Source organism: Solea senegalensis, linkage group LG11 (genome assembly GCF_019176455.1).
Source record: "Solea senegalensis isolate Sse05_10M linkage group LG11, IFAPA_SoseM_1, whole genome shotgun sequence".
NCBI lineage: Eukaryota > Metazoa > Chordata > Actinopteri > Pleuronectiformes > Soleidae > Solea > Solea senegalensis.
In genome coordinates this window covers 12600877-12625737 of record NC_058031.1, presented here as the reverse complement: position 1 = coordinate 12625737, position 24861 = coordinate 12600877, and the positions used below count along the sequence as shown (strand labels likewise).

The 24861-nt window shown below is 40.3% G+C and overlaps 2 protein-coding genes across 5 annotated transcripts in view; both read right to left on the bottom strand.

Moving 5' to 3' along the window:
- Positions 1 to 24861, bottom strand: part of samd11 (sterile alpha motif domain containing 11) — a 1171052-nt gene that overhangs the window by 582113 nt on the left and 564078 nt on the right. The window lies entirely within an intron of this gene.
- alx3 (ALX homeobox 3) lies at positions 1098 to 8040 on the bottom strand. Its single transcript, XM_044038112.1, has 5 exons — positions 7991 to 8040; positions 6143 to 6455; positions 2278 to 2552; positions 2008 to 2133; positions 1098 to 1822 (listed from the first exon to the last, which is right to left on the bottom strand). Exons 1-5 carry the CDS (start codon positions 8033 to 8035, stop codon positions 1463 to 1465), a joined length of 1119 nt encoding a protein of 372 aa, XP_043894047.1. The 5' UTR covers positions 8036 to 8040; the 3' UTR covers positions 1098 to 1462.

Here is a 24861-nt window from a genome sequence, read left to right as displayed (position 1 = left end):
AATTTGAGGCTGTGGGTGTGGAAAGTGTTTCTGATGGGTTTGTGCAGTTTTCTATTGGAACCACATGTTAGTGGCTCGCACAAAATCCCGACACAGACTACGTGAATGGCAGCTAATCCAGTTTGGCTATCATTGTGAAGCAAAGAAAGGGAAAGGAGAGCCAATCTATTCCCCCGTAAGCCATGTACACTCCTGGGGAGTGGAGTGGAGCCTGGGAGAGCTTTGTCCACCACTGGAACACTTCTCAATTCAAGTTGCTTTCTTAATCTCAAACCGATTTAAATGTTTGCACATCTGCCATGAATATGTTGGTATTTAGTAATTTAATCCAGATGGGATGGTACCATGCTATTCAGAGTTTCCTTGACAATAAAGTAAATTGTTTGGGGTAAAGCACAACAAGGAGCTTTCCTGAAAACAATTATTATGCGTTGGAAATACATATGAGACTAAGTATGCCACGAAAACACATTTATGTTATATTATACTTAAAAGAAAACACATCAGTGCATAAAAGCAGAAAGCAGATGACCTGTCTTTAGTGAAAAATACTACTAAAAAAAAAAATACGCCCAGAGCCACGGTGACCCCAATTTCTTCTATTAAACTGTAGCTCATTATTCAGTTGGTCGGGTTTACCACTGATGCCAGATGTGAATTACAAATGCCTGCCTCAACATGAACACAGCCATTTGTGGGAGGCTCTCTACTTTATCATCAATAGAGAAGTGTGGTCGCTCAGTTAGTTTTTCATTAATGAACCTGCCACTTGTTCCTGATACATGAGGTGCAACCTGAATTACTCTTGAAGTGAAGCCAAGTATGGCTGCACATGTATGGCCCCTCTGTGGACATCCTGGATACAAAGGAGCTCACCGCACTGCAGAAAACGTTGTGTTTGTGACAACCACAGCCCGCGAAGCATTCTTGCATCATGAACCACATTCCCAGTTGTGATCCAGACTTTGGTAAGTTCTCTTGGTTATCGTTTTCTGAAGGAGTCATGTCCTTGCTAGAATGATTCAGACCAGGATTGTTTTTGTTCCCTTTTTCTAACCTCTTTTCCCTAAATTGACTTTCCTACTGAATAAAACAGATGATTTTGATGGATGACTTTATTGCAGGTCACACTATAAAGCACATAACAGACACATAACAAAGATTAATATGATAATTACATTTTTTTATATGCTTAAATAACTTTTCATCTTTGGTCTCTGCATTGTGATATCTAACTAACACTGGAAACAAGAAAGTTCCCTTTAATATGTTGGGTTTCATGCATAAAGTTCAAGATGCCTTAATGAAATTCCTCTTTCAGGAACCTCTGAATCGAGAATTGTCTCCAAATATTTTAGTCATATGCTGAAGAGAGTGTGTACATCTGGGAGTGCTCATGGGTCAGAAATGTAATATGCTTTGGCTCAGTCAGTGCATAATCGGGGGGCTGGCACTGTTGTGGTCATGTAGGCCAGGAGAGGATGCTGCCTGGCTCTTTGGCTTTCATCCGCAATGCCACCAAGCCCGTTGGTTTGTAGTCGGCCTCAGGCCCCTCGATGGAAGGAGACCCCAGGCCTCCAGGGAAGCTGTGGAGTGAGTAGAGGCCATTGATGCCAGGATGGTGAGATGGGTGATGGTGGTGGTGGTGGTGGTGTGGGTGGCTCGGTGATGCAGGCATACCCATGAAGCCCTGCAGGTTGCTGTGGGGATGAGAATATGGACTCATGCAGGACGAGGGGATGGAATCGGCTCCAAGGACACAACCAGCACCTGAACCACCACCTCCTCCTGAGGTCGGTCCTGGCCACAGATTTCCCTGCATCTGGACGAGATTAAATTAACATGGAAATTCTTTAGATTTTGCAGTGAGCATCAAACAATATACAATAACAGCAAAGGTCACACTGAACTTGTACCGTTTTGTACGACACATAGTATCGCAGCAGGATCAGTAATGTACTTCTCCCACTTCAGCCTGTATGTAATGTGAGATAAGCAGTGGGCTACCTGGTATGTATCATGGCGAGGCAGAAGAGAGATATCATACGTTGCAGCAAAATGGTTGCGGACCTCCTGAATTTTCCCATAACGCTCCCGTTTCCTCCACTTGGCCCGACGATTCTGGAACCAAACCTTCAAAAACAAAAAAATATATAGTATAGTATAGCAGGATATTTTCAATGCTTGTTTAGTCCACAAACTCTGGTAGTTTCATATTTCATAGTTTACACTTACCAGAGTAAGTGTAAAATATGAAGTAGTTGCCTAAACACACACCTGAACCCGAGCCTCAGTGAGCTCGGTCCTCAGGGCCAGCTGTTCTCGGGCATACACATCGGGGTAGTGAGTCTTCTGGAAAACTTTCTCCAGCTCCTCCAGCTGAAACGTGCTGAAAGTGGTGCGATTGCGTCGCTTCTTGTTCTTGCCCGATAGGTCGATGGAGTCAGCGATGGAGTCGCCCTGTAAACCAACGACTGGCTCTTTCAGTTTGCCACAGCAGTCTGTGCTGATCCCGGGATAGCCTATGGATTTTGGACCTCCTTTCTCTCTGACTGAGGCACACAGAGCACACAGAAAGGTAGACTGTTATATACCTATTTCAAAAATACATATAAATTCATATAAATGCATTTTTTTCTTGTGAGTTAATTGTTACACTATACAGTTTTGTGGCGTTAGATTGCTGTTTGTTTGTAGTTAAAGTGCTACCTCTGTGTAATTTAAGGATTTGCATTAATCATCTTCTGATTTAAACTTACATCACTGACTGTCATTTTATTAGAAACAAAAGGTTTGCTCTCACAGAAGCAGTGGTGAAATAAGATCCTTCAAAAAGACATGGATTATTACATGCCTTTTGAAGGATCTAAGAGACTGAGTTGGACCTTAGAAAACACCCAATTTTTCATCCCTTTCACAAAGTAACACTGATAACATTCATACCTAAAGCCAACTTAAATGTGTTTTGAAACTCAAATAACAGCATCTAGAAGATCCCCCCATGAACATCGGGATGAGAAACATACATCTGTACAGAATAAGCCAGTGTTTGGAATCAAACATCGCATGTCAAGCAACTCCCAGAACTGCCAGAAAAATAATTTAAACTCCACTCTTAAAACAGAAGACTTTCACAAAGATATGGTCCTGGCATGCAGTGGTCACAACCATTAAATTGTATCTTTACATATTATTACTAAATCAAATTAAATATCAAATTCAATGTTTTGTTTATGAGGTATCGTTTAAGAAAAACATTTATCTCTTGCTTGTTTTTTTTACGCGGATGGTTTTAAATCCCTAACAAAAACTGCAAAAAGAAAAAAAAGGCTGAGCTGTGAGACTCCTGAGAAAATCAACAAACATCAAACAGCACACACAAAACACTAATTCAGTCAAGCAGGGTTTTAATTGGATTAGCCCAGACAAACCATATTTAGGCAGTGACCTCTCACAGAGTTGGCTTGAATTAAACTCACCACTAGGCAAAGAGCAAAGAAAAAACAAGATTTGATTTCATTTGGAAATACAGAGACAAGACGTTTACGGCCACATTCCAAACCCACGTCAGTGTACGCATTATTGGGAAACTTGCAATATTCATGTCACAACATTCTCATTACGAATAAAAACAGCAATCGGATATATATACATATATATATATATATATATATATGACACGTATGTAAATGACAAAGCGCGCCATTGTTTGAATTAATCAAGCATATTCTCAGTGTTACGTTCAGCAGTTAAGGAAAATCTGAAAGTCTGAACTGTTTCTTCCTGTTGCACGGAAAGAGCTGCTCCCTCCTGCAGTGTTTGGAAGTTGTTGTCCATGTTGATTAAGTTTAACCCTGAGCTCCAAAACAAAATCACTCTCCATCTTTCTGCAGGCACTCACTCACCACCGTGGACCGCTGAGACACTACTCTGCTATTCTCCTTATTCAATATGGAGCCCAGCAGAGAGCACTTTTCATTGCAACATTAATTTCCTCATGTCCATTAGATCCAACCTCACACCGCAGTTCATGCTGGATATATTCATCAAAATTGCAAACTGAAGCCGCAGGACACAGTGCAGCTTTTACTCTATCAAGCACCCACATCTGCTCTGCCTCCTCTCGTCATGGTAGAAATTTAAGCTGTTTCTATTCCAGGCCTCTTCCTTTGTACATTAACATTTTCAGTTTGTGCAAAACTCTGCTCCAGTCTTTCAAACATGTTTAATCATGCGTCATCAAAATTGTGCCAAAGTCCCTGATTTAAAATGTGAGAACACATGAATAATGTGCAGATAATTAAAAAATAAACACAATAAAACAATCTGAATGTCTTACAAGGACAAATTTGTCTATGCTGCTGCATGGTGACAAAATGTTTCCAATTGACTTTAGTGATGGACGTTTCAATTTAATGGATTAACATGGTTCATTTTTATGCACGACAAAATCACGGCAAAGTATAAGAAAGAAGGAAAAGAAAAAGATAGATAGATTGCACCTGTGAATAGATTTTGGTCCGATGTTGTACATTCAGAGGCAAACATCATACAAACTAGTAATATTACAACTAACTATTTTCAACTTACAATTTACAATATAACATAGTATAAAACATAATGTGGTGAATTGTCAGGTATTCATTTTTGAACCCACCGGTGTGTAAAAGCCCAAATTAAGTGTTATTATACATTCTGGCCTCACTTTAATTCGTTAAAAAAATGTGAGAAATCTTACGGCAATTTAAGACATTTGAATTTGGCATCATAAAAGTTATGTGTTTTTTCTGAATCTTATTTTAGGGATTGCCTCAATAACTTGAAAATGTATCGTTTTATATAATTGTAAGAATGCATTGTGAATATCAGCTCTGCAAATTGATATTAGAACTTCAAGGTGGAAAATAGGTCAGATGGTTTTTCACGTGTTTGTCTGCACCGATGAACTTTCCTTCCACGGCGTAGACAAAACAGGAAGACGCCTTTGCTTTCGAGGGTCAACAAGCCCGAACACACACACACACACACACACCGTGTCCATCCTGAACAATATGCAGCGACAAATGAAATGATATCTACCGGTTGTCAGTGATAAAGCCTTTGTATGTATGATCTGTGTCTAGAGAGGAAAGGAGAAAAAACCCTCGTATTAAGAGTAATACAAATCCACCCGAACAGTTGATATTGTTATCAGAACTAATTGTGAAAGAAGTTGACTTTGGCAGTAACGGTCGTATATTATTCTGGACACAGATAGTAAAGAGACTTTATCAGTGCTCGTGTGCTGTTTCTTTGCACAATCAGCAAAAAAAAAAGACTTCAGTTCAACATACACAGCTGCATGTGTAGTTTTCTTCCCCAAGATGGACATTTGTGTATTTGTGTGCTGACGGTCTTTGAGCACACGCCTGCTCTCTCTAAAATTAAAACCCAACCCCAACTCTTGTTGTTTCAGCCTGCATCACACAGTATTGCTTATATAAGCTTATAAAAGCATCTGAGAGGGAAAATGTCTAAAATACACATAAATACTCAACTGAAATTTGGCCTAAATAAGTTGACAGCTGACTAGAGGCCTAATGACACACCCAACTTGCTGCCAGTCTGACCTTTAACCTCGCTTACTTTCTGTCAAGTCTGTCAAGTGATAGAAAACATGACATTTTTACCACAACCAGGCCTTCCTGTGCATCTAGTAAATATCACGTAACACCTTTGTGTGATTATGAATTGACATAAAAAAATTATGTAAAGATTTGAAATATGCTCCACTGGATTATTTATATAAATTAAACCAAGCAAAAATACGAAAAGGCAAAATAAAATAGTATTTTAATAGTATAATAACTCAGGAACTTCACACCTGAGTTCAGCCAATTATGTAGTTCTGACTATTATTTTATTTTCTGAGGTAGTTAAATTGAAGTGGAAGTGCTGCAACACGGAAATGTAAACGCATTTCAACTAAAATGTTAAATATTATGCTACTAAAATCCATAGTGTAATTAAAATCGATTGGTTATTATCAATAGAAATGTAAAACAAAGTTCTCAGGGAGTCGTAAAGGTATTGTGTTTGCTCCAACTTTTCTTATAAGACGATTCTTCTTAACATTTTAGAACAGAAGTGACCTCAAACTTACCTTCTGAGTTGTTTTCATAAAACGTGGACTTGCCCTTCTGATCGTGGTTTAAACTGTCCAAGAACTTGCTGTGTTTAGACGGTGAGGCGGGCGCGTTCCCCGCGGCGGCGCCGTGCGTAAAGTCCGCCGCGCCATCGCCAAACCTCCCCATGCCGGCGCCGTACAGATCCCCGCGCAGGCTGAGGCGGTGAGGGAGAGGAGGAGGTGGTGGAGGAGGAAGGTGCGAGGGTTTCTGCAGCTCATCGCACGGGAGAAAGGAGCCGGAGCCGCCGTGCTCCAGACCCGGGGAGTTTTCTGGCGTCCTCCTGCTGTTCTGCGAAGAGAAAGGCAAACAACTCTCCGTCTCCATCTTCCTGCTGCAGCAGGCAGGACAGACAACAGCGACTGGGCGCTGATAGAGTGCAGGGTGAGAGAGTGAGAGTTTTTTTTCTCTTCTTCTTCTCCTGTGTTCATGTCAAGTGGGTGGGATTTAACAGATCAGAAACAAAGACCCGTGAAACCGGGCTTGGTGTGTGTGTGTGTGCGTGTGTGTGTGTGTGTCCGGCAGTCTGATATAATCCGCCAAAAATTCAATCACGTGTGGTTTCTGTTCCTCCAATTAACCATTTAATTCCTATTTCATATATTGTTATGGACCTAATCAGCAAATCAAGCAGGACAGGAGAAGCGCGTGCGCACACACACACACACACACACGCACACACACACGGAAAATGACCAAATTAAAGCGCGTCATTTTTTTTATTTCGTTTAATTTGAATTTATTTCACCTGAGAATACTTTAATGTTTTCTGTAAAAACACTTTCATATAGTCGGTCTTCTTTTTCCTGCACGTGCACTACAACTTTGGATCATGCACCGATTATTATTTTTCCTTGGTAGATAAATACATTTGTGTTCATTCAGGTTTATTCGACACGTGTTCGAAAGTCATGATGAAGTTGCCATTATTCTGAAAGAGAAAGTCATTTATACAAAGCGGGTAGAAATCAGTTGAAGGCCGCGGAGGTCAGAGAAGAACTGGAGAATAAATTACACGAATTCATACGCAAAACAACGCAATCAAATATGCTAATAATAAAAATCAAAGTGTGATTTTATAATAATTCTCACTTAATGTAATAGATTTTTTTACAGATAAATTACAGCCTAAACTAAATTATTTTAAATGAAAATGCGACGGCACTTTGTTAAAAAACATCCGCTACATTTTTTTATACACATATATATAAAAAAATATCTAGAGTTGTGATTTCACTTATTTTAATACGTAGCCCGTTTATCAAAACAATTGTATTAGTTTACAACTCATTTTAACTATTAAACAGCGAAGACTAGCGCTAGAAATACTTAACAATTTAGGCCTAAATGTGTATCATCATGGTCATTTGTGGATGAGGTTAATCCCCAGTTGTTACTCTGCTTTTGCTCGATTGTTCGAGCAGCTTCACTTCGCCGCGTCTTTTCAGTGCTCACTGTGATTTCCTGCGGTTAAACGAAATAAAACTGAATGTCTTTCAGAGATTATGGAAAGAAGGACAGTGTTCAAAGTGATAAAATACAGCTTTAATTATTTTTGATATTATTGTCCGATATGTTTTTTTAAAAAAAACAACAACAAAAAAACCCCAACAACCCTAAAGTCACATTTGTTTTGATCTGAATACAAAAATAAATAAAAGTAGAAAGATTATGTTTTATCTGACTGTGGCACAAGATGTGTTTTTAGCAGAATTTAGAGTCAGTAGCAAGATTTAAAAAAAAAACACAAACAAAAAAAAGGCTTTTGATAGTGACATTTTATCTGTAATCTATAGACAAACTTCATCTAAACACAGTGCACTTACCAGGTTCAGACACGGGGGCCACTGGTTTGGGGGACATCTTAGCATCTCTGTGGATACCTGAGGCCACACTGCTGCTCAGCTGATGGACACGTCTGTAAACACAAGGTCCATTTGGGCTGAGAGGCCTCATAAGCCTCATTTGACTCCATGCTGAGCTCTGAAATATCAAAGTGAGCGTCTACACTATGTTACAGATCCAAGAGGAAAAAAGCTGTGCTGCAAGAAATACAAGAGTTAACATTTGAATGATGGCTCCGTGTGTATAAGCTCAAAGGCTTTCCTGAATTATTGTTTTTATATTAAATGTATTAGTCGTGGAAGTCAATAAACTACCAGGAAACATTTCTAATGACACCCACACATAATATTCTTAAACTACACTCTGAGCCTCATAAAAATATAAAGACATAAACACAGACAAAATACTACCGTTCATCTGGACACCCATTATAAAGACATGGCTGCTTTTGTGCAGAGGAAGAGCCCCTTTAGTTTTAAAGTGATTAGTGACCTCAGATATAAGGCCTAATGGCATTTATGTGTAGCATGACTTAGATTAACATGTCTGCGTCGGTAAAGCTCAGCTAAAACGGCTGCTGTCATGTTCATCACAACCACAGTGCCACCTTTTTACCTTCCCACACTCTATCTGTGTGTATTCATCCCCATAAATGTCAGCTTATAGCTGTTCTTGCCAGCATTTATCAAACTGTCTGGCTGACCACCATTAAAAACCTCATAATTCTGTTAGAGGAGGGTATGTTTTAAAATGTCCACCGAGGGGTGGGGTGGGGTGGGTGGGGGGGGAATGCGGATACGTCCCTCAAATCTTGTGTCAAGCATGTCCTCTGTAGCCTGAGGCAAGCGAGCACTCTTGAATTCACAAACTCAGCTGAGTAAATGCATTCCAGAAATGTGGGCAGAAGGAAGAGCGTCTGTGCTATGATCTTGGAGCTGCCGCAGGTAACAGTGTTTGTATGAATATTGCATCAAGAGAGCATAAGATGCAGGGTATTGATGTTATTTGCTGAGGAATCAGTGTCTCCTACTTGACAGCTGTCTGCTGTGGCTTGCTTAATTATTCTTGCAGGGAGGTGTGTGTGTGTGTGTGTGTGTGTGTGTGTGTGTTGTTCATGGACTAAACTCTCAGGATAAAACACACATTTAAGTATCTGCCACATCAAGCAAAACAAAGCTTTTGTCCTTTATAGAATAAGCACATTTATGTGACTAAATCCTACGTCGACAAGTGACATGTGTGTATCTTCACAGTAAACACAGAGAACAGCATCATCCCAATGTCCATACCATGACCAGCTCCACTCTTTGCTCCCTGCGGTCCTAGACCCTTGTCCTCTCAGTCTGTCCTGGGCATGACCCTGCACAGGAAATCAGTTCAGCCTGTTGGGAGTTCCAGGTCCCCACCCTCCACCACCACCACCTCTCAGCTCTGGGTACAGACAGCGTGGATAAAGGTGACCCTGCACTCTCACATGCACCCTGCGGCCCTGGGGCTTTAAGAGCCACTTCCACCCCTGCCTCCTCTACATCCTCTCTGCCTGGCTGTCAGCCTGTAGAGCTTTGTCACACCGTGTTACACCTTATATCCTCACACACACACACACACACACACACACACACACACACAACTTAGTGTCCCAGTTGTATGTGTGCGTGCAGGCCCAGCTGCATTATGCACTTTATGTCAACAGTTTAATTGATATTTAGTGATGCAACAAAGGTGAATGTGGGTGGACAATGGGAAAATGAAAAAAATCTCACTACTCTAAATACACCTGTATATTTTCCAGTGTTGTAATATAACAAAGTACAAATACTTTGTATCCAGCCTTCCAGTTGGATGACAACTCGCTCTTCCACTGAGCCACCATGGCTCAATCCTAACTCCTCACTTGTTTGATACTTAAGTACAGTAAATGTCATGTACTTTTACTTAAGTAATATTATAAAATGTGACTTCAACTTCTACCAAAGTCATTTTCTGCTAAGATTCTTTTACTCAAGTAACCCTTTTATGTACTTTATACAAGACTGATATTTTCTTTGAAGCACTTATCATAAAAAAAAAAGAAAATCCTGAAAGTGGATTTCTAACAGTAGTTTTATTTGTATGTTGTAGTTGGCACCAAACCTTTGGACCATTTGACTCTCCCCCCAGTTCTTCGGCTCCCATAGATCCAATATAATGTAAAAAACATGGTCTTCCAGTTTGCTCATTGCAGCCAAGTAAGAATTTGCTGAACAGCCATCAGGGGGCGACTCTGCTGCTTGAATGGAAGTCTATGGGAAAATGAGCCTACTTCTCACAAGAGTGATAAGATCAGTAAGCATTTTCCTGAGGAGTTACTGCTCTTATTCACTAGTTTCAGGTCCTCTTTAATAACACATGATGCCAATTTCGTAAATTATGCTCCACATCCAATATGTGCAGGTTTCAGGTTGCTTCAACATGGCAACGGACAAATGAATGGGAATCTCAAGGCTTCAGAAAGGGGGTTCAGATTCTTATCAACGACATTATGAGTGGTTGCTCCACAAAGTATGTTGTACATTGTGTATTTTCTACAGGGGTGAAAACTAATGAAGTACATTTACTCATGTTACAGTAAATGAGTAGGTTTTTTGTATACTTGTACTTGTTTTAAAGTATTTTTTTTTGTGATTTTACTTTTACTAAGTACTGTACTTAGCTATGTTTAAATCACATCTGTTACTGAGTAAAAACAATGTTAGCCTGAATTTAAAAAAAAACATCCACGCACTGGAAACTTTGGCAGTGAATGATGAGGACAGGTGAATGATGAGGACAGGTGAATGATGAGGACAGGTGAAAGGACGTTAATTAAGGTCCCTGAGTGAGTGAGAAAGTTAAAGCATTTGTGACCTTTGACCCATTTTGATAAATACATTCTGTGTTTTCAAATTAGATTTTTTGCACCACTTTAATTTGTAAAGGTTTGCCTTTAATTAAGAACGTGCACAACACGAGAAAGACCCCCAACCTTAGTAACCAAGTAACCTTTACATTTTACATATTTGAAACAAGCTACTTTTACCTTAACTCAAGTACATTTTTAGACCAGTACTTTTACTTAAGTAACCTTTTATCAAAGTAGAATATTTCAGTACTCTTTCCACCTCTGATTTTCTAACATTCCACTATATCACCTCGCTCGTATAGAATCACAGTTGGGATTCCTGCCAACAAACAGCCTCAGTGGTGAGTAAACAAACATCTGACCCATTCCAACAGCATGAATATAAAGACATTATTAAGATCGATCTGCCAGATGAACACCAACACAGATCACAGCCAACTCACATGAAGCAAAACTCTGTGCCTCATACAAGCTGGCTGCTTTTGTCTGACTATCACCGCCTGAGGTCTTTCCTCTCACGTACAGGGAAGTGATTCAACCTGAGGTTTGCATTAGAATAGGAGAAGGATGGCTAATTCAATTATCCACCATGAATGCACAGCGATGATCCCATATGCAGAGCCAGGGTTCCTGTCAGAGGCCTCCCTCACATCCTCCAGTCTGTGTCCAGAAGCTGCACAGCCAGCTGAGGACATGATTGGCAGCTGCTGACCCTCGAGGTCGCGCGGCTGGAGAGGTGCATTGTGGGATCGCGAAAGCCGGTCGTCTGCAGCAAAGGGGGTTGAGGTTTCGAAGGGAAGTGGGAAGTGGTGTTGTTGTCCTCTGTCTGACCTCATATGAGGCATTGTAGAGCTCACTGGAGCCCAGAGAGCGTTAGAGGCAGTTCCACGACGCACACAAGGATGATGAGCCGTGTGCGTGTATATCTGTCGGAAACAAAGGGGCAAAGACTTACACGGACAACAAAGAGATGTTTGGTGGTATTGTTTTGGTTAAAATTGTATTGCATGTTTTTTCCACCACACAGCCCTGCGAGATCATTGAAAAGCAAAAGCCTTTTTCTAATATTCTCACTGCTGGTAGGATCGTGACATATTGAACTACTCAATTAACCCCCCAGTGAACTTCAAACCAAAAGACGGCCATGTTTGACAGTGTAGACAAACCAACAGTGACAAGCCCTGCATCTTTTGTTCATCAAAATTTGGAAATAGTTCCTCTCTTCATGGTCATGTCCATGAAATAAAAGATTCACTGCAGCAACCCATGTTGCATGTTCTCTTATTGCAGTTTTGGATCTTGGGAGCCAGGAGCACATTGTTCAAATCTAAGACAGAAGAACAGGCACCGCATCCTGATGAGGCACCGTTTATATGCTGTAATTAATGGCTCAATTACAAACAAATAAGCTAAATCATTTACTAATCCTTTGTAGATTGGTTATAAGCCTTTAATAAGAACAACATCTGATTTGCGAAGTTTGGAGTAAATTCTCCTTGAACTCAAACCTTTTTCTTTTTATCTAATTAATTCAGTAGGGAAACTTCCACCTCCTAGAAAAAGCCAACGCACATGGTTCTGTTTCTTAACAGATTACTAACAGCTATCAGATTTGCTCGATTATCATAAACCCTACATTACTGTAAAGATTGTATAAATATTTTTGTGCCTAACTTACTTTTGCTGCCGGTTAAAACTAAAAAAAAAAAAACTTATTATTTCCTTACAAACATTCATAACAGTTTCAAACTCAGTTGGAAACTGGGGGGCACAACAGCGTTTATTCATCTCTCATGTTTATAAATGCGGATTTGAGGTGAAATCAAGGACCATTACTTTAATGAATTGAAATTTATATAAAAGCATTAGCAAACAATCAGTTTGCACACTTTACACCTTAAAGACCTCTTACTTCTTCAGAAAGTGGTGCAATATCTCAGACACCCACTGAACAGAAAACCTACAGGATCTCAACTATTGGAATCTTTTTCACTTTGCTTTTTTTCCTCAGTATATTCTTTGAAGCACATTTATATATATATATATACATATATATATATATATATATATATATATATATATATATATATATATATATATATATATATATATATATATACGGTGGGGATGCTATGATCCACTTGACCCCAGGTGTTGATGTTCAACCACCTTTCAAAATATTTATTTTACTTTATGCCACCCCATAGGATTAATTCTCAATTAGTGTTAATGCCAAACCAAATTGCATCGAGTGAGTCAGCAATCAAAGTCATTTTTTAAAGCTTGAGAACATCAGCCCATTAAACATCGGCATGATTGTATGCTTATTGAAATAAATACGTAAGTTTATGTACAAGATTTTCTAATTTGCTATTATTATAATAATAATAATAATAATAATAATAATAATAATAATAATAATAATTATCGACTATTATTAATTTATATATATTGAATAACCATAAGAGGGTGCCATTTTTTTTCACATTAGCCCCTGCCTTCTGAAATGTCTGTGCGCCACTGGTGTAAGAGGATTATGACTGCGATGTCTGTCGTGATAAATGGCGCTGCGCCCTGTCATGAATCCTATAATGAAGGACAGACCAGTGAAACCTCACTCACTCACTCACAATCTGCAGGAATTCATGTACACACTCACCTCAGCGAAACCATCTGCTATATAGGCCTCAATACGTCGGACACACGCCAGAGCTAAGACGTGAATAAATCCTAATGTGTTTTAAAGTGCACGGGGAGTCGCAGTGTCCTGACGCATGCGTAATGGAACAAAAAAGATTTATCAACTTTGGCAATTTGTGAACTGTCAGATCAGTGTAGCTCCAAAATGTATATTTACTGTTCAGATTTAGAGCCATATCAGTGTCGCACACTGCTCTACATGCATGTCAATTTGATGCTTTTTTCTGGGGCCGCTTAAATAAAGTAACATTAGGCCTAAATTAGAAATGGTCAATAAAGACAATTTCATTTAAGGTGGAAGGACACGTGCAGATGGTTGTCGATGTGAGGTGAGTGTAGTCGGTCATTACAGGATATTATTACATTTTCTAATGCAATGAGTCAAATGTTAGATGATCTCTGATATCCGTCGATAATCTTGTAGATGCAGTTTTTGCAGCACGGATCTGGGACTTGAGGAGTGTCCCCGGCTTTTGTGTTGAGTGGACAGTGACACTTTTTGGGATATTTATGTAAAAAACTTATTATAAAATTATAGCATAAAGACGCATTGCAGTCATTTTGGATAACCTATTGTATATATATTAAATGATTTAATTGTTGTGCGTTTGCATTTATATCAAGATTTTTTGCCATGTTTGGTTTTTTTTTTTTCCAGTAAAATCCGACTGTTGATGGTCTGTAACGGAAGTTTGAGGAAGAATAGGCCTTTATGCTGAACTAAGAAACGAAAAGAGAATTTGTACTGAAATGAAGCTGAGACAAAAGCAGATAGTTATCCTGCGCGTAAAACTCAAACCTGTTTGGTGGATAACAAAAGTTACTGAGTTTCTATTTTTGCGAATACAATAAGAAAAAAAATCTTTAAGAATTGGATTTTTTTTAAAATTGTATTTACCTATGTTACTATTCATAGAGTTTATGATTAGTTTTGCATTAATAGGCGGGAATCAGTGTCTGTCTCTGGACACTTGCGATCGGAGAAAATTGTTTATTTTAATTAGAAATCCACAAATCACAGGGTTTTTACAGATTGCAAATCACAGCAACGGACGAACGAAGGAAATCTTTTAATTATCCGATTTCACGAGTTGTGATTTTCCTGAAATAAAATAAAATGACTGTATTATTGGCAAATGAATTTAGGTCAATGTGATGAAGGTTTTTGTCAGCGAGATCAGGAGATTCATTACGAACCTAATCGAAAAAAAACAACCAAAGAAAATCATTATTTTGTCGAAGTAAACATCACAAAAACTCGAAGCTCTGGTTTTCTCCAGTGACGGTAAGATAGGGAAGAAACACATGTCCGTTGCACAATCATAGCCTGCGAATTTATAACATCAAGATAAACCCTGTTGTTTAAAATCATCATTACTCAAAGCATCTTCGCGGAAAACGCAGCACATTAGTCAGTTGTCATATTTGGAGCTTATAGGTCGCAGTCCGTGTGTGTATGACAACTGACAGGCAGTATGATCCCTGGCACTGCCACAGACAAACGCAGACAAACAGACTCACTCAGGTCTGTGATCCTTTTCCAGGACCCGCGGCTTTGGCAGCGCTGCCTCTTTCTCCTGCGCATCAAATGAAAAAACTCCTGACGCACAGGAGGTTTGTCTCCATCAGCTTTCTCAGACATCTCTATATTCTGGATGAAACACAAGAAAGGACAGCGAAATTGCATGTTTTTCTTCCCTTTCTTCTTCTTCTTCTTCTTCTTATGTATAACAAACTTGTAAAAAAATATATAATCTTTGCAAGTTCAGCTCAGGAGAAGGTGGTGACAGTTTAGAAATGTAACCAAATCAGTGTTCTCACACTTATCATTTGCTATCAACTCATGTGTCTGAAGGATTTGTGGCTGTTATGAATTACTCTGCACACTAGGGACTGTTGTGTGGCATCTCATATCTCTATCATGTCTCTTTACAGTGCATTTGACATAGATGGATAGATAGATAGACAGATTCATTCATTTGAACACTATATAGACATTAACCTTTAGTGCAGCCCTACTCAGATATAACTTTAAAATAGAAATGCCTCATGATAAAAAAAAAAAAAGGTTTTTGGCCCATGAAGCCGTTTTGCTTTCAACATGTTTGATGTCATTCTCAGAATGCAAAAACACAGATTATCATGAATGTACGGATGAAAATAATGATCCTTCAGAGAAGATGTGCCGAATGCCAAACCCCCCGGTGCAGTGCAGCCCTTTGTTCCTGTCCAATCAGATACAGCTGTACAAGCCAAGCTCCACAGGGAAAGCTAAGGTCATCCTCCCAGCGGATGCTTTGGCCCATCCTGCTACTGGTGCCCTGAGGGCCTGGGCACAGAGGATGACCCCCCAAACAGCCACCCAGACACTGGCTACAACACCCTCTGCACCCACAGCTCACTCAATCCATGGTGAAAATCCATGGGGTAGTGTTTTTTTTTTTTCTCCTCTCTTACTCATCCAACATTTTCATTATTTTTATCGTGCATAATGCAGCAGCACATGTGCCACAGGCATGTACATGCATGCATATAATAAAAGCACACTTTTGCTTTACTGCTTGATTTCTCCAAACTCCATAGTAAAAGTCATGGGGAGCACGTCACCATATGTGCACAGCTATCATCTGAGGAAAATTCTTCACGTAGATAAAACTGACTCTGTTATTTAGTTATCAGGAGATCTCAGTGCCGAGATGAGGTCTGTGACTTTGACACATCTTAAAATGAGAGTGTTGCAGCTCTGCTGGGGGAGAACAGACCAGCTTAGCCAATTAGACTGAGTGGATTTCCACCTAGAAAGGACATGTGAGAATTTTGCCTGTTTAGAAAGAGAAAAAGTAAATGACCTTGGGGGCTGAAGTGGCTGGATAGAAAATAAACTGTTTGGAATTACTCTGCACATTGAGGAATAGAAAGCAGCTGCAAAAATCTGAACCTAGTCAGTAGATTTCTCTGTGATTTGGAAAAGCTTTCACCAGGCCCATCACTCTAACCTGCGGTGCTGTATTGTTTTGCACGACTCTGCTTTTTTTTAAGTAGATAACCGTGCCGCTGGAGTGTCAGGTTCACGTAAAAACAACTTATTTTCTTAACAAGAAATGAGGCAGCACTGCAGCAGACAAAAGCGCTGACGCACATGGTAATGGAAGGTGTGTGACAATCGATCAGAAAACTTTGAGGGATTTAGGGTAAGGATAATGAAAGCTGTAGTGGGTGGGGATAAGGCTTGAGTGCTCCAGTAAACGACACACTGGAGACGTCTGCACCAAGTTTCAGAAAATCTAATTTATAGCCACTTCGCAGCAGCTGGATTTGCACTTCCGACAAGGGGATATCGTTTCCAAACAGCATGGATATGATGACTGATGGATATGCAGAGGTTGCTCTCTTGATTCTTAAAATGCAAACTTGACTGCAACACATGTTGTGCAAATTTACATGCAGATACTTGATTTTCTTACCTTTTTTCAGGTTTTTGTATTTACAGTATGTGCCATGGTTGCATATTTTGGAACTTAGTAACCAATAAACTTGCCCAGTCAGACAGCTAAGACATTAAATGGTAATACCACTTAGAACTACACTCTGGAGCTACTCCACTGACCATAAATTGAGGACTGACTCGAAGGTCTTTTATGTTCCAGGAAATACACCTTTTCAACCAAGAATCCTCTGAACTTTGTGTCTCTTCCTGTTCTTTCTTTAGGGAGCTGAGCTGTGAGATCAGAGATGATGGAATACTGCTCTTTTCGTCCGTGAGAAACAATGGTACGTGCTCCTTCAAAACAGTCTGAATTGTCCTGGGGCATAGGAAAATCATATTTGACATCTGAAATTCAATGGTGTGTCCCAGTAAGGATTTTAAGCCCTGCCATTGAGAGTAGAGTCAGCTGCAAGCCACAATTCACTGACTTGGCGTTGGGGGTAGTGAGTTTACAACAGCATAGATGGAAAAAGAAACCCAAAAGCCATAACGTTACATTTGAGCCTTCTCTGGCTGTTATTGTGCACCATCACTCACAATCATAAGCTCCAGCTACAGCACTCTCACTTTATAAACTTCTTATTCAGTGTGCCTGAGATTAGAAAAACGTTTGGTAATCAGATCAGCCTGGATGAAGACTCGACAGCTGACACTGCAAGCCTCGAATTTCAAATGTTTTTGCAACAACTTTGCTTAAATCACGGTCAACCCCAAAACCAGCAGAGCCACAGTTGTCGTTGATCTGACAGATCATCAATTTCATGGATGCTAATTTCCTGCGACGCACTCTGTGTCCGATGATTTGCTGGTGTTGGTGTGGAGAGCAAACCAGTGACCACATATTCGTCAAAGCTTGTTTCCATAGAGAGGCTGAGGCAGTGGAAATGACCACTGTCCCCTTGGTTTGCAGACCTGACAATGAACCCTGAAAGGCCAGCCACCCCCCAGACAGCTTCCCCTCTGACCTCCAGTCCCCATTATCCAGCCACAGCCTGGGGACCAATCACCCCGACTGCCCTCTCTGTCTCTCTTTTTTTTCCCCCCATTTCTCCTCCTCTTTCACTATCTGTATCCTCGCTCTCACTCTCTCTTCCTCTTCCACTCGTTTTCTCTCTCTCCAGGTTCTCTTTACTCTGTGCTCCCTGTGTCACCAAACTGATTAAAACAAACACTGACCCTATTTTGGTATCTAATCCAATTGTGCTCCTTTTCTTCTCACCGGCCCTGGAGCACGCAGCGTATTAGGTATCCTGGGAGCCACACGGCCCCCCTCTGTGACTCATCTTAGATTTCAAACACTCAGGAACCTCACATATGGTGGGCAAAGAGTAAATAAAGTATTAATAAACTCCCCCGTTTAGCCCTCGTGTAAACAGCATCCAATGTACAGTTTGATTGTGATTCTAATGAATATGCAAAAACAAAGTGATGCATGCGTGACTGTGTGCCAGTTGTATTTCAAGAGTGAAATGATGGTCATGCAGAAAGTTAGTCGTGCTGGTGAGGGTGCCATGTGGGGGGTTATTGAGAGAAGACTGCTGTTTATTGTTTTATTAACAGGGGCATGTTGGCCTCATCAGGTCAAGGCTTTACCTTTGGCCCCCGAGAAAAGAGACCATAGAGAGCAGCAGCCATTGTGTATCAACAGCAACCCATTGAAGTCTGTGTGTGTCCGTGTGTTTTGACGAAGCGTTGCTATTCATTTCGATTCTCTTAAGACTTTCACCGAAGCATTTGCGTCGTAACGTATTGTCTTGCACACTTGGTGTGATCTATGGTTAAAGCCAGAAGCAAGTGTTGGGGTTCAGCGCTGCTGAGAGACCACCTGTAGATAACGGTGGTATCCGATGTTTGTAGATACTGCATTTCCATGTGTTTACAGTGTCATTTAACACACATGATGGATCTCAAATATAGAGCATTCATTAATTGAACAGTGCTTCACACTGAGCTTGACAGGGAGCTGACACGTGTACTTTATCATGTGTGGAGGGATGTTGGCATGTTGTGCATGTCTGGAGAACTGTGCAGCGTGTTTCTTATGCGAGTGAACAAACAACAGAGTGACATTTTAATGTTGATGACTTTAAAGCTTTCAACCAGCGACTTTCAGCTGAGGTACAGTAACATTACTGATACCATCTAGTGGTGATCAAGGGCTACATCACCCAGAGTTATTTATTAATATCGTGTATCTACTGTTTGTTTGATGTATGGACAGTGAATACATCAGTGGTCCAAATGATCATAAACAAAAGGTGAACACGTTACTTTTTGACATTGGAGAAGTCGATGTTAGGGTTCAGAGACAAGTTTTATTTATTTATTTTATTGAACTTTTAACCTGGAATCCGCTGAAATACAACACTGAACTGACACGACTGTCAAAACATGATGTTTTTTTTGTTTTTTGTTTTTTAATATGATGCTTTCTTACAGTTTAAACTACAGTTTGATAACATGGTAAATTGATTATATGGCAGTCATAATCCTGTGATTTTAATAGCACACATGCTCATCAAACATACCCTTATTTCATTGTATAACACTTACACTAGATTGTCACAGTGTTGCCACACTGACCTACTCTCCACTTGCATGTGTAGTCTGTGTTCTGTAAATATCTAGAACCAGGTCATGAAGCTGATATTCTGAACCTGCATACCTATAGATACTGTAACATCAAAATCAAGCAACTTCTTTAAGTTCTTTTTAAAGTTGGCGCATATATCAAGAGCTCGGAGTTTAACAACGTGCAGCCAGATGGATGGTGTGTCAGACAGGCACCTTCGATATATGGAGACCAGCTTTGATTATGGTCAGACTCCTTTTGTGGGCCTCGTGAATTATGGTCAATTACTTTTACCCTCTTATAATAATCATTTGTTTTCCCTACTGTCAGGAGGGAGACCTTGGAGTCGCTATTACCTGAAACTTCAGTGGGCGGCTACAGGTTAAAATATATGGCGATAAGCATTCCCACTAATGGCCGTGGCACTCAGAGCAAAGGCAGTTTTTATAGAGCCCAGAACTGTACATCAAACCCCAAGACTAGACCAGATTTTATGACCAGGTCATTTCACCCTTTACTCTGTTGTTTATGGTTTTAATGGCAGGCTGTTGCCAGCTTTCATGGCTGCAGTGGCTGATTTTTAACTCGGGCAACATGCTGCTGACCCCAAACTAAGGCAACTTTACAGCATGTATGACACTCAGGCTTAATCATTTGATCTGTGCTGTTGAAATACAAGGGCAATTTTCTGTCATTATTCGCACTCTTCTGTACTTTTAGCCACACACAGATACACAAAGGGACACTATTATTTTATGCGCGTGTTCAAGCTCTTTTCACTCTTCACCCTGCTTTCAGATCGATAATGAAACAGGGGGCGAGGAAAACAAGACATTTTATTGAGAGAGATGTAGGAGGGGGAGCGGTGGAGCGAGGGGAGAACGAGACAGCGAGCAGTGGTAATCAATGGCGGCCACAGAGCGATGGCAAAGATGAGGTCATTTGTCTCCAGGTTTCACAGACTGAGTCGCTGCAGCCGGCCAGACTCTGTATGAGGGCGTCTGAACAAGCACAGAATCTATCACGGTGACAGTGACTGCTGGCCTTGTTACTGATGAAGACATGACTGTGAACATGGTGAGAGGAACAGGCTGAAAGAGCAGGGCAGGTATACGAGGCTGACATTCACTGACCAACCACTTTTATTTTGATGTATTCTATGTGGTTATGTGCATGTACTGTATGTATGGTTACGTTTGTACAGTAGTTGCTGCTGTCGTCCTGCTATTAGATTCATAATGATTTTCCTGACTCAAATGAAGTGGGAGAGTGCATGAAGGAATCTGTTTAACTGACTCACTGAGTATTGAAAGGACATTCATCACTGTGAAGTGCTGAATGCACTTTTGCTCTTATCCTAGATGAAAACCCAGTTTTCTGACATTTTGCTTTAATTTTTCTGACCACTTGCTTTTAATTAACTACAGTTTTCATCTAGCTTTTGTATGCCTCTTACTTTGTGTTAAACACAGAGTTATAAGGTTTTAAACCAATTCTGGAAAATTGGTTTAATAATGTCACTACCAACCAACCTGGTTTTGAACCAGTGTGCCATCCTGGAATGACCCACTACAGACATTCATACATACCATCTTGGGTCATTCTGTTTGTCCTCTCTTGTTCTCTCCGGTTGTAAGCTTTTGTCGCCTCAGCACAAGCAGCTCTTGTTGCTCTGTACATATTGGTCTCTAGGTTGCCACTCCCTACTGCAGCCCAGATGGCACTGAAAGCCCTCCCTCCCCAGCAGAGGTCTCAGCAGCCTACGTCGACAGACGGGAGGGAGATAGAGGGAGGAGGGAGGATTATCAGGCTATTTGTTGTGAGACATGACACTAATTCTGCAAACCGTGGGAAAACAGCCAATCAATCTTTATCACTGGCCGATCTTGTATAGGACAGTTGAACAAACCACTTTAGATAAAGAAATATCATAAATGGCATATACATATAGTACCATTGTTTTCAGGTTTTCTCTGACCACTTTGCCTTTTATCCTTTCACACAACAGGCACTCGTGTATGGTGATGCCACAATTCTAACCAGTAGAGGGTGCAATAATATCACAGTCAATCCTCAAGAATCACAAGTTAACATCACAATTAGATGTGAATTATAGATCTGATAATGTTTCTTAGCAACCGCATCGGTCAGCTTACTAGGGGATTTGTGGACTTCTGCAAAGATCACACTATTTTTTTTTTTTAAAGAAAAAGCCAAAACAAACAAAAAAAAATTTAATTTACAAGCAAACGTCTGTGTATTTAAGGTTAAATGCTCACTTAACTACGAGATGTTTTTCTTGTCATTTTATTACAAATTGGTGGATTGTAAAAGGGAACATTTGTGCATAATTGAATTGCCTGGCCTTTCCTTTTGTTTTGTAAACCATGAGTCATGCTGTGCTCTGTTTGTGAACAGTAGTGGCCTTTAAAGTGCATAAGTCCATTAGATGTTCATCCATGAATAAATAAGTCTTGCTGCTTATGTTTTTATGTCGGCCTCAGAGCTCTGTGAAATAACATGATCTTGGGATAGATCCATTATAAACACATGGCATGTTGTGTTAGTTTTATGTTTAAATAAATACTGTGGTGTCAGCAGGTGCTATGCAAACGTGGGATTATTTTTTACTCACACACAGTGAAGTGAAACTTCTTCAAGAGCAACGTGGATTCTACAGAAATGCAACGCAGACAAATCTCGTTACATCTTCTGTTCTTTACTGCACCTCAGCATCTGCTGTGGTTGAAGGTGGTTAACCAAGAGATAAAGAGGTGGGAACACGGGGTGTTTGGCGAATACCGACGTACAAAGTAATCAGCTTGCTATACACATGTGTACGCACAACCCAGGGTTTTGACAAGAGTGCAGCTGACAGTGTCAGTGCTGTCGGCCAGGGAGCAATGTTCATGGTCTTTTATGCTGTGACATAAAAAAGAACAGTGCGGACTCCTGACATCAGTCACTGCAGATTACTCTTTGTAAGAAGGAAGAGTGTGTCGTTTTCACAGTCCACTAACTGGGTCTGTGGGGTTAAGTTCCTTAAAAACTATCCTCTCGATTCAGTGTATTCACTGCTGATTTATTAAAGGGTCCGCATTTATTATTTTTTCTTAATAACTGCAAATGGTTACTTAAATATTTAATTCATACGGTGCAGAAATCATAACCACTCATACTTCATTGTTTCTGCCACAGAAAAATGTCCCAAACCTATTTATACCAACAAGACCCATTTCATTTATATTCTGCGTGATGTGGAAGTGTTTGCTTATTTCTCTTACTGTACAGCCTCAGACAGCAGGGTGCTGAGCAGCCATCTGGTGTTCAACACAGGGAGGCAGGAGAAGTAAAACCAGTGTCCACTTTATATCACCACTATCTACAGGGACGACTTTAACACAATTCTAGCTCTACCTAATACTTTGACCTTTACATCTTGTTGTGCTCTGCCAATTACCAGAATCAGGTGGTGGAAACACGCTCAACTCAAAACAAGATTCTTAATTTCACAATTCGTTGGTTTCACTCCTAAGAAATTAACATAAAAATGTGTGTCTGCCTTTTGCAACAGCATTTGTCCACACACACGCTGCACAATGCACCACACCACATGTCCTGCAAAGATAATCCCGTTGATATGATAGATGTTTTTTCCAGCTGAAACTGGTTGCAGGATTCATAGTGCTTCTATTTTTGCGTCTGTGAACAGTCACCTGTCTGAGATTATAAAACCCTCATTCATAAATTCAAGCTTTCACCCAGAGACTGACGTATTTGTCATCATCCCATAAATTGACCAAATCTCCACATTGACATCCTCAGAATGTTGTCTTGTGTCGAACCACCACTCCCATCATGCATCACTAGATAAATTAAATGTTTATTACACAGTCTCAATGCCAAATTTCTGCAATTGCTATAAATACTGCACATCCATCACATGTTTCAATACTCCTGGTTGTCCTTTAGCAGTCATGACTTTTTGTGTAGGTTCCTGTATCTAGAGATTAGTCTTGAAGCATTACCAGAGAGCTAATGAGCCTTTTGTCACTTTAACAGCAGGGGTGGGTGATTAAAAGGAATGGGTAAAGGGCAAGGGAGGAATAACAAATGAGCTTTCTCTCCTGGAACACTACAAAAAGCAAATACCTGATAAATGGGCACTAATGTTTACTATTTTTACTAATGTTCAGTGTTGTTTCATCAGCATTATCATTGTAAAGAAGACAGATGGGGCTTTTGGTCAGTGTTTGATGGTGTCATGCCTAAATCTGCATGGTTACAGTTGCCCTGCATTCCACTCATTTTTTTTTCTTATCCATGGACAGAGAAGCAGCAGGCAGTCAGTCATGGGACTGACTCTCCCCTCATTTGTCCATCTATTTACAAAGTGTGCACTCTCACTCCCAGTGGAGAGTAGGCAAGGTGTCAGTACACTGACGAAGTTGGGAATGCACCATTAATTGCAGTCACGGGGGGGTGAGTGGAGAGGGGAAGTTGAATCATCCATGTCAGTATGGCTCACTTGCACAGAAACACCCCCGAGACATGGCTCTGATTTTGGCTGCCTGTTGTCGTCAGCATGTTTAACACGGGACCTTGGCAACCTGGTTCTCCTGAGATTGGACTTAAGGCCTGGTGCTTCACTGATGGTTATTGGGAGTTTAAACATTTCCTCCATTCAGAAGAGCAACATTCAGGGTAAAATCAATATTTGAGAGTGTGCTTTTGCATTATTGCATATGTCATCCGCCCTCTCTATGTACCAGGTCCTCAGTCATCCACATCCAGACCTACTGTAAGTCTTAAAAAGCTCAGTCAATTATAGCTCAGTCTAATGGCCCATTACCCTCCATTCTGGGTTCTAATACATAATCTAATATAAACTATGTGAAATATTAAGGCTGCATTTAAGGGCCTTAATGCAGTTTCTCCCTCGACAGCCTTCTGTGCTGTGTGTGAGGAATAAAGATAAAATCACCCGGGCAGCTCAAGGTCAAGACTGTTAAGGTCAGAGTGATAATGATGGAGAGCTGTGTTGGTGTTGCATTATAGGTAACATTTCTTCTGTGATGCCATGAATCAACTATGTAACGTCATCTTTTTTTCATCCACTTTACCTGCCTCAATAATCCTGAGTGTAATTATGACCTGTGATTATTAATAGAGCATTAAGATGAGTTACCACTGCAGCATAAATCTGACCATG

Coding starts and splice junctions, on each gene's coding strand:
- alx3 (XM_044038112.1), bottom strand. CDS start 8,035: ATGCTAAGATGTCCCCCAAACCAGTGGCCCCCGTGTCTGAACCTG. Junction 6,456..7,990: donor GGCCCCCGTGTCTGAACCTG/GTAAGTGCACTG, acceptor TTCTCTTCGCAG/AACAGCAGGAGGACGCCAGA. Junction 1,823..2,007: donor CTCGCCATGATACATACCAG/GTAGCCCACTGC, acceptor AATCTCGTCCAG/ATGCAGGGAAATCTGTGGCC.